Below are 9,762 nucleotides of genomic sequence, written 5' to 3' on the forward strand. Positions count from 1 at the left end.
AATTAGAGATTTCGAGATCAATCAAATTTTACTAATAATAATTAACTTTTTTTATAAAAAAATAAATAATTAACATTTGGATCAATCTAATCCAATAATTAGCTAAGTTAATGTTATAATATTATGCAATAATTTGAAAACATTATTTAGTTTGACATAAAAAATGAAAAGTGTGCAGCCGGACAAACTAAAAATGCCAAATGGAATGTAAGAGAAGAAGGGTATTAAAATAAATTTAAAAAGTTGGAGGGATGATTTCGTAAATAAAACACGGACAAATTTAAGAGCAGGTAAATAAATAGAGCTTTCAAAAGGAACATCTTTCATGCTTCAAAACAAAATCACAGCTAACGCTTTGGCCCCTCTGAGTAAGGCCATGTGAAAAACTGAAGCTGTTTTTTTTTTTTTGTTCTTCCTCCTTTTTTTTGGCTAAATTTCCTTCAACGCCAAGAAATTTTTTTCCATAAATATAGAAAAAAACCTGAAACAGAGAATAAAATCTGAGCAACAAAGAAGGAAAATATGTTCAGATTACATAAGCAAAAGTCTGATAAATCTGGTGAGAGGTTCGATTTCAAGTTCTCCAGCTTCCAAGCTAATCAGGTATCTCTCTTTCACTCTGTTTTTTTTTCTTCATATTATTCAGTGTTTGAACTATTACTTCATTGTAATGTTAAAATTGAATCCGCTGTTACATCGCAAAAACTTTACTTCTTTCATATTTTCGTTGTTTTTTCTCATTCAATTTCCTTTTTCAAACTTACGTTTTCACTGTCAACTCGCGGCAGATTTTAGTGTGTTTTTTCAATTATTATCATGGCTGAATGACGAGGTTTGGCGATGCTTTTTCATTTCTATTATTTCATTTCTGAGTGAGTATGTGGAAAGTTACTAATCATAGACCTTTTTCTTTTTTGAAATTCTTGATTTATTGATGATCTTTTATGTAATCAGATTCTAATTTCCGTATATGAAGATCTATGATATGCAGTAAGAACGGCTACATTTTTGGTTTAGATTTTCTTTTAGTCAGATCTGTTGACGCTTCGAACAAAAAAATGTATCTGTGGACGCTTCCGTTTTGACTTATATAGTGTCTTTCATTTTATACGTTAACTTCATTTCTATTTGCGGTTTGCACTTGTAAAATTGAGCCGGTAAAATACTAACTAATTGTGAATCGGAAATTGTGGAATATTTAGATATAATTTGAGGATTTTTTTCTTAAATTTTATCGAGATTAGTCGTGATTTAATGACGATTATTTGTTTTCTAATAAAAAAGATAAAATGTGAGGACAAATTTTCGATTTATTATACTAGTTTCTTTTCGGGCATTATTTTACTTTTGTAAGGGAAAAAATAATAAGAATGTATAAAAAAAAAGAAAAAAAGAACAATTTAAATAAAAATTAAAAACCTCTTATATCATGGTGAGCCTATTCCCACCAATGGCTTGACTTCTTTCACACATGCTTATTTTGAATAAAAAAAATAACAGATGTATAATATATTAGTTAGACTCGGGTGTGAGTGTCAGATAATATCCAGAAATTTTAAGTTTTCCGGTCTTTGGAGGTCATATATCTATACCAATGCCTAAGGCAACATAGTGCATATATGTTTTGACTCTGCCTTTCATGTCTAACAAATTTTAAGGAACCTATAAGCAAAGAGTATAAAAGCAAGTAGCAAAAGTAACATTTCATTTGAGGTTTAGGTTTTCTTTCTTAACATGTTCATTTATTCTTCGGGCCAAAGTTTTAGATGCATGATTTTTTTTAAAAACTTTTTTCTTATCTAAGGGCTTGTTGTTGTCTAGTTAAGTTGCTAGTTGTACTGAGGTGATTCTTGATACAATTTTGGATTATTGAATTCTTGAAGGTTCCAAAAGGATGGGACAAGCTTTTTGTGTCAATTATTTCTGCCGATACTGGCAAAACTGTGAACAAGTCAAACAAAGCATTGGTGCGGAATGGAAATTGTCGATGGACAGATAGCTTTTCGGAGTCTATTTGGATTGCACGAGGTGATATATCAAAAGTGCTTGATGAATGCTTATTTAAGCTTGTTGTTGCCATGGTATGGTGCTTGCCTTGATCTTTTGTGAAGTTTTATTTATTGTTGTGGATTTGATTTATGCCAGTGTGATAAATAATCAATTTAAACTGATTTTATTGTAGGGATCATCTAGATCCGGCTTCCTTGGAGAGGCAACAATTAACCTTGCAAACTACATAAGTTCAAAAAATTCAATTCCTCTTTCATTACCATTAAAGAAATGTAACCATGGGACAGTATTACAGGTGAGATCCAAAGTTTATTCTTGTTTTAAGTGCCTAACAGTCTTTTTTTTTCTTTTACATAAAAGTTAAAAACACTTTCTTCCCAATTTTGAAAGGAGAATTCTCTTTTCAATAGATGGAACAAGATAAACTAGCTGGTGCATTTGAACTGCTTGCTGCCACTGTATGTTGTTTTTGTTGCCAAATTGTGATTTTATTGCTTAAAGATTAGACATGTTACATTCCATATTAACACTAGTGGATGATACATATTTTCAGTGTCTCTTACACTGAAATTTATCCATGGAGAGAAAATTAGTTATAGCTTAAAGTTAATTTTGAGGGAGGAATTATTATGTTGAAATTGATTCAATATCACTTAAGCTTATTCAGATAATTTTGTTGCCAGTTTTGGGAATTTATTATCCAAACCATGGTTTCTGGTCAATGAACTTGCCTTTGTCAAAGTTATGTATTTATCTTCTCTCTCAGTCACATGTTTTCATTTAGGAAGAGAAGCTCAATTATTCACCTTTCTTTAATGTTATTGTTAACATTTGATGATTCTCTGCAGGTTAAAATTCAATGCTTGACACCAAGAGAAAAACGCAGGTTTGCCATTTTACATGAAACCTTACACTTTGTGGCATTCGGTTTATATATGATTCTGAAAAATGCTACTGCATCTTTTAAAGGGATGAACAATGGAAAGATGCAGATTTGAATTTAGAGGATGCATCTCTGGAAAATGATGACTTGGAAAACAAATCCGATGCATCTGATGGTACATATGCCAGGAGTGTTGGATCTTCTTCTAGTAATCATTTAGAGGGTACTCTTCATCCTGGAGAATTGTCAAGTAGGGTATGGTCCCTTGATATAATTCCTAGGTCCTTTCAGGATATGTTCAGACTTTGTTTGGTCAACTTCCCTTTCTGCAATTGTGTTTCTTTCAACTAGTTCTGTAATTGTATGTGAATATAATTAAAATGCTTAGGTATTGATAATTGATATATATATATATAGGCATGTATACCATTTTAGGTGATTATATGCGTACATACGTAGATCAACTGTATTATCAGTTCATTACTTATAGATAATATAAGATACTATAACACTTGGTTCATCTAAAGGACGGGCTTCTTTTCTTGTTGATGTTTTGGCATGGTCGTATGTTCATTGTTTAAGAACTTTACTTTCTACGCATTTTTCTAGATTGCTTGCATTGATACCCAGGGCTTCATGGCAACTATGAAATTATGCCAGCCTGTTAAGATGTAGGCTGCGGCGATACATGCTATGAAACATATTACTGCTGAAGTTAGTCTAAACATTCTACATATCCAGTGTTCTATGGTGTCAACTCAAACTTATGAAAAAGAAGTCAATATAGCTGAAAGTACACGAATTAGAGAAACACTTGTAGTAGGCCTGTAGTGTGCAAAGACTGACAAGCAATCTAGAACCTAAAACTTAAACTGTATGACAAGCATTTTCATTAATTTCCTCTGAACCATCTTTTTTGAGGCTGATGAAACCTTCTCATATCTGTTCAGGAGCCAAGTTTGTCAGCATCAGATTCACGGAATAGCTTTGACTCCTTGGATGGTTCCTACAGAGAAAATTTCTCCCCTCATAATGGGGTTATGAGTAATCTAATCGGAAGACAAGATTCAACTGGTTCTCAAACTAGTACTCCAAGTGGATCTTATTCTTTTAATGACTCTTCCAGGTCAAACCACTCCTCTGTCGCTCCAAAGGTCTCCAGCTCCGGAAGCCATCCTCATAACCACAGGGAGGACTTGAATCGGGCTTCACGCCTTGTTCCCTCTTCTCCACTACGCAATACTGGTTCATCTAAAGATCTCTTGGAAGCTGCAGAAATTACAATTGGGGAGCTTCGAGCAGAAGCTAGGATGTGGGAGCAAAACGCTCGAAAGTTGATGGTTGATTTGGAATATTCTCAGAAGGAATTTCTTGACCTTTCCAAACATCAAAAAAGTCTTGAGGCAGCACTTTCAGCATCACAGGCAGAATGTGATTGCTTGAAGCAGGAGATCAAAGAAGTAAAGATCTTGTTGGAGGAGTCACAGATGAAACAGGCTGCTGCAAACAATTTGAAATTTCAGACTAAAAATAATGGCAATGTTCAAAAGGAGTTGGAAGAGGAGATAAGGTTTCAGAGAGAGGAGAATGCTAATTTGGCCTTACAGTTGAAGAAAACCCAAGAATCAAATATTGAGCTTGTTTCCATTCTTCAAGAACTGGAAGAAACTATAGAAAAGCAGAAAGTGGAAATTGATAACCTTTCAGCTGCTAAACAGACCAGAAAGTCTTCTGATTCTGATGGGGAAAGTGATATTGTTGAACAAAGAAGTCGACATTTGCTTGCAGAGAACAGGAATCTAGAGATCCAATTTCAGCTGCTGCAGGAATCACATGGGAAATCGGAAAGCACTATTCAGGCTCTGGAGAAAACTCTGGAAGAAAAGAACCATGAAATGGAGACCGAACAAGCTCTGAGGAGACAATCTCTGATGGATTGTGAAGCTGAATGGAACCGCAAATTAGCTGAAAAAGAGGAAACAATCATTAATTTGGAAATGAAATTGTCCGAAGCTCCTGATGTTCAAGGTTTAAAGGAAATGGATTCTGAAAAAGAAGGTAATTCTAATCTAATCAAAGAAATTGAAGATCTAAAACTGAAGGTGCAGGAACTCGAGAGAGATTGCAACGAGCTTACTGATGAAAATCTGGAACTTCATTTTAAGCTCAAAGAATCAAGCAGAGATCATAGCACCACCTCTAATTCTCTTTTACCTGATCATCCAGGAAAGAACTCTTTTTCTAGGCATGAACCAGAAGTACCTTCTGCTGATCATTTACAGAGTCAATCTGTAGTTCTTGGAAATCGATGTGCTGACCTAGAGCTCCAGCTGGAAGCTTTCAAGGAGAAAACTTCTTATCTTGATGATGAACTCTCCAAGTATCGTGCCAGAGCAGATGAACAGGAGACTGAACTTGTCACACTGCAACAACAATTACAGCATTACCAGCAGACAGAAATTCAGAGTAAAGAATCCAGTATTTCTGAATCACCTGATGCCTTTGAATTCACTACATTGCTTGCTGAGTTAGATGAACAGATTCAACTTTCTTTAGCTGACTTAAAGCGTCCTGAGGGAACTGATTTTGATGACTCAGAGGTTTTGAAAAGTAAAGATTCGACAAGTCAAAAACAGCAAGTTGAGATTATCTTGAAGAATTTTGTCCAGCTAAAACAATTCTTCAGAGAAGGTACTGTTGGTATTGGTGGATATAGTAAAGAGGCAAGTGATCTAGGAAAGCAATTGTCAGACAAGATATCTGAGATAGGGAAGCTTAAATCCGACAATTTGCTAAAGGAAGATGAGCTTGTGGCTATAAGACATCACCAAAAGGAGTTAGAAGCTCAGGTTTCTTCTCTTCAAAAGGAGAAAATCCAGTTGGAGGAAAACATAGAAATCATGCTTGGGGAAGGTGCTGTTACTGCCAAATGCTTGGATGATTTTCGGAGCAAAATGATGGTACTTAATAGCAATATGGATTCCCAAATTTCAACCAACAAGATACTTGTAAAGAAATCTGAAGAGCTTGAAAGTGGCAAGCAGGAATTGGAAGTTCATCTATCTGAACTAGAAGAAGAAAATCTACAATTATCAGAACGGATCAGTGGTTTGGAAGCACAATTAAGGTATCTGACTGATGAGAGAGAATCTCACCGTCTGGAACTACAAAATTCAGAATCTCAAGCAATGGAACTTAAGGGAGAGATAACAAGATTGGAAAATGAAATAGAAGCACAAAAGGTTGACATGAGACAGAAGATGGAAGAGATGCAAAAGCGGTGGTTAGAAGTTCAAGAAGAGTGTGAGTACCTAAAAGTTGCGAACCCCAAACTGCAAGCTACCACTGAAAGTCTTATTGAAGAATGTAGTGTGCTTCAGAAGGCAAATAGAGAATTACGGAAGCAAAAGGCGGAATTAAATGAGCATTGTGCAGTCTTGGAAGCAGAACTGAAGGAATCTGAAAAAGTTTTTTCTAATATGACTAGCGAAGTTGAAGCTTTGGAAGAAAAGTACTCCTCAATGCTTGAAGAAATAGCCTCAAAAGAGAAAGCCCTTAATTTGGAGCTAGAAGCACTTCTTGAAGAGAACAAGAAGCAGAAGGAAAAACTTGTTCTTGAAGAGAGCCTGTTAAATCAGAAGTACTTGGAGAAGACAGCTGAAGTCGAAAACCTCCAAAGAGAGGTTGCTCACCTCACTGAACAGATATCTGCCACCCAGGATGAAAAGGAGAAAACAGCATCCGAAGCTGTGCTTGAAGTTTCTCATTTACGTGCAGATAAAGCCATGCTTGAAGCTGCTCTACAAGATCTTCAAGGAAAGCTTAAATTAACTGACGGCAAACTCAATACATTTCAGGTGGAGTCTGAAACTGAGGCACAGGAACTTAAGGAAGAGCTAGCTTCTGCAAAGCAAAAACAGGAAATATTGATGGCTGACCATGAAAAACTATTAGATTTATTGGAAGATGTCAAATCCAATGAAGACAAACTGAAAGGCACTGTTAGAGGGCTCGAACTGAAACTCAAAGCTTCTGAGTATGAGAATCAGCAGTTGGCAGAAGAAATTTCCAGCCTTAAGGTCCAATTGCAGAAAACAACGGTCCTTCAGGATGAAATTTTAGATCTTAAAAAAACAATCAGTGAATCCAAGTTTGAAAATGAAAGGCTGGAAGCTTCTTTCCAAATGTTATCCAGAGACTATGAAGAACTCAAAGTTGAAAGAACCCTTTTAGCCGAGAAAGTCTCTAACAGTCAGCAAGCTGTTTCCGAGCTAGATGCTTGCAGACGTAGGAAAGTGGCTCTCGAAGAAAAGGTCCTCCGGCTGCAGGGTGATTTAACTGCAAGAGAAGCCTTGGGAACTCAGGAAGCTGCACTGAAAAATGAGCTGGCCCAAATTAGAAGAGAAAATAGCCAACTCCAGAGGAAGATAAAGAAGCTTGAGGAGGAGAAAGATGACTACCTGAAGAAAGCCCAAGGCCTTGAAGAGGAACTGAAGCAGATAAAACAGGATCAAAACAGCCCCAAGATTGTGAGTCTCTTCTTTAGCATAACCCTGACCCTCGTAGGTTTATCATCAATAGACAGTTCTTGTTTGGGATTTTCTCTCTCATATGTACTTGAATTCATTAAAAAATCAGCTCAAAATAGGTTTATAAGGTTCTCTTTGCTTCTAAAATAGCAGAACATAGAAGAGAACGATAACCCATCATCAAGTGAGAAGCTGTTCAGTGAAACGGACCAAGTACAGCAACATATAGATGAAAATCACACACAGGTTGTTTTTTATTTTAAATTCATGTTAGTTAATCATAATCTCTTAGATCGGGCAATCAATTGTTTGCAAAGGTGGTCTGATCTTATGTTTCTGTCTCTTGTTTTTTCCTTTCAGGTTGATAACAATCAAAACTGCAATAATGAGACTTCTCAAGTTTCAGGAGCCGAACTTTTGTCAAAAATTCAGAATCTTGAAAATGAACTTGCAGAAGCTTTGGAGGCAAATGACATGTATAAAGCACAGCTTAAGAGGTAGGTCCAAAAGTGGTAGATTTTCTAACCCCCTAATATCGATTTTTTTTTTTCGTTCTTAAATATAGCATCTGAAATATGATACACTTGTTTCCATTTTAGTAAATAAGGAATTCCAATTACATATTCTTCATGTTCCATTGCTTACATTACATTTTCTGTTTCATGCCGTGCTATTACCATTGTCTTGCAGCCATTTACTTTTTCAATTAAGTCATTGTTCAGAGAATATGAATTTGTATCATGATGAAAGGATGAGTTATATAACTTGGATTTCCGGATTCTTTGCACCATGTTATATGAATTCAATAAGAGAGCTGGATAAAAAATCAAAATCTCGTGTCATGCCTCAAAACTAAATATTCTGATTGGCTTAAATATGATAACTAGAATTTTTGCACCTCAAAGCCTAGAAACGAAGCTCTCACTTTTATTTCTTCTTGGATAGTAGAATATTAGGTTACCCCTATTATCTCAGGAAGTACACGTCAAACTGTTTGTATGCTCCTTAGTTGCTTTGGCAAGAAAACGGAGGTGGGGGAAATAGTCATCATAACCATTATGAGAAAGTGGGGTATCGGACTAGCAGGATTGCTTATTCTCACTAAATAGTTTTGCATGCTTGATTTCAAACTCACTCATTCTTACAGAAAGTGAACCACCTTATCAGAATATTTTAGAATTAAGAAGACATCAGATTCTACTGCGGACATACAAAGGCTAACAGTCTTTACATATTTTGCTTGTGTGCAGTTTGTTAACGAAAGAAGTAAGCTTCCATTCGCCTGGTCCGGAAGGGGATGCAAGAAAAGACGGATATGATTGCCAGACATCAGCACTCGAGAAAGAGCTAAAAGAACTACGGGAACGATACTCCCACATGAGCCTCAAATATGCTGAAGTAGAAGATCAGCGAGAGCAACTCATGATGCAGCTTAGAGCTGCCAGTGGTCGAAGGCGCTGGTTTTGATGATTCTAATAGTATAAATCCGGTCGTATTGTTTCTCCAGCTCCGGCATCCACACTGAGCTTCTGTTTTTTCACCATCTAATTTTTTTTTCCTATGGTGTTTGTGTAGATTCTTTACGAAGCAAAATAGGGAAACAAATTTATGGCTCCTACATCAGGAGCCAGCCTGCCTGCCTGGGACTGAGATAGGGATTTATTTACAGGCTAATTGTAATACAAGAAACAACATATAACAAAGTTGTATACTAATAGTATTTTCATTTCTTGTAGGTATGCTGAGCAATGAAAACACGAGTATAAGGCTATGATAAGCCTTGATTTCATCTACTCAACTTGTTTATATTATTACAATCATTTTTTTAAGATAGGTATGTTATCTCTCCTGAAATAATCACTAATTGAAAACATAGTGGCGCTGACCTTATTGAAGACTTGACTGTTTGATCGATAACATAGAATCAATAATCAAAAAATAATAATAATGATTCAAGTTAGAATTTTTAATTTAATTATGAAGAGAAAATTGATAGTTCGATTAGTTCAATCAAAGTAACTTTATACCCATTTAAAGCAAAGCACTGTATTTGTTATGGTATATTGTGACAACAAAGTAGCTCTATTTATTTCTCATACTTTTGTTTTTCTTTTTCTTTTAAAATGACAAACCCAAAACATAATGAAATTGGGAAACTTTTTTTTTTTTTGTGGTTTAATATTTTGAAAGATTTGAAGCAACGTGCACGGTGCGGACATTTGAACTAAAGACAACAAGAGAGATGATCTCGAGAAAGACAGCATAAGAGATATTTTTGGGATTTGAGAATTCAACAAAGCAAGCAAGCTGGCAATGAAGTTTTTAAACCAGCTCGAAAGG

The 9,762-nt window shown here is 35.6% G+C and overlaps 1 protein-coding gene across 3 annotated transcripts; it reads left to right on the top strand.

The window, feature by feature from the left end:
* Nucleotides 1-325: 325 nt before the first annotated feature.
* Nucleotides 326-9,215, top strand: LOC121222511 (flagellar attachment zone protein 1). Of its 3 annotated transcripts, none has more exons than XM_041103462.1 (9): nt 326-603; nt 1,884-2,081; nt 2,183-2,305; nt 2,859-2,896; nt 2,980-3,148; nt 3,844-7,422; nt 7,573-7,668; nt 7,783-7,919; nt 8,673-9,215. In XM_041103462.1, exons 1-9 carry the CDS (start codon nt 523-525, stop codon nt 8,887-8,889), a joined length of 4,638 nt encoding a protein of 1,545 aa, XP_040959396.1. In that variant the 5' UTR covers nt 326-522; the 3' UTR covers nt 8,890-9,215. The 3 variants fall into 3 exon arrangements, with proteins under 3 accessions (XP_040959396.1, XP_040959397.1, XP_040959398.1); XM_041103463.1 differs by having other exon boundaries at nt 7,576-7,668; XM_041103464.1 differs by lacking the exon at nt 326-603 and adding an exon at nt 2,694-2,751 and having other exon boundaries at nt 1,905-2,081.
* Nucleotides 9,216-9,762: the final 547 nt, after the last annotated feature.

The sequence above is a fragment of the Gossypium hirsutum genome, chromosome D10 (genome assembly GCF_007990345.1).
Source record: "Gossypium hirsutum isolate 1008001.06 chromosome D10, Gossypium_hirsutum_v2.1, whole genome shotgun sequence".
Taxonomy (NCBI): Eukaryota; Viridiplantae; Streptophyta; class Magnoliopsida; order Malvales; family Malvaceae; genus Gossypium; species Gossypium hirsutum.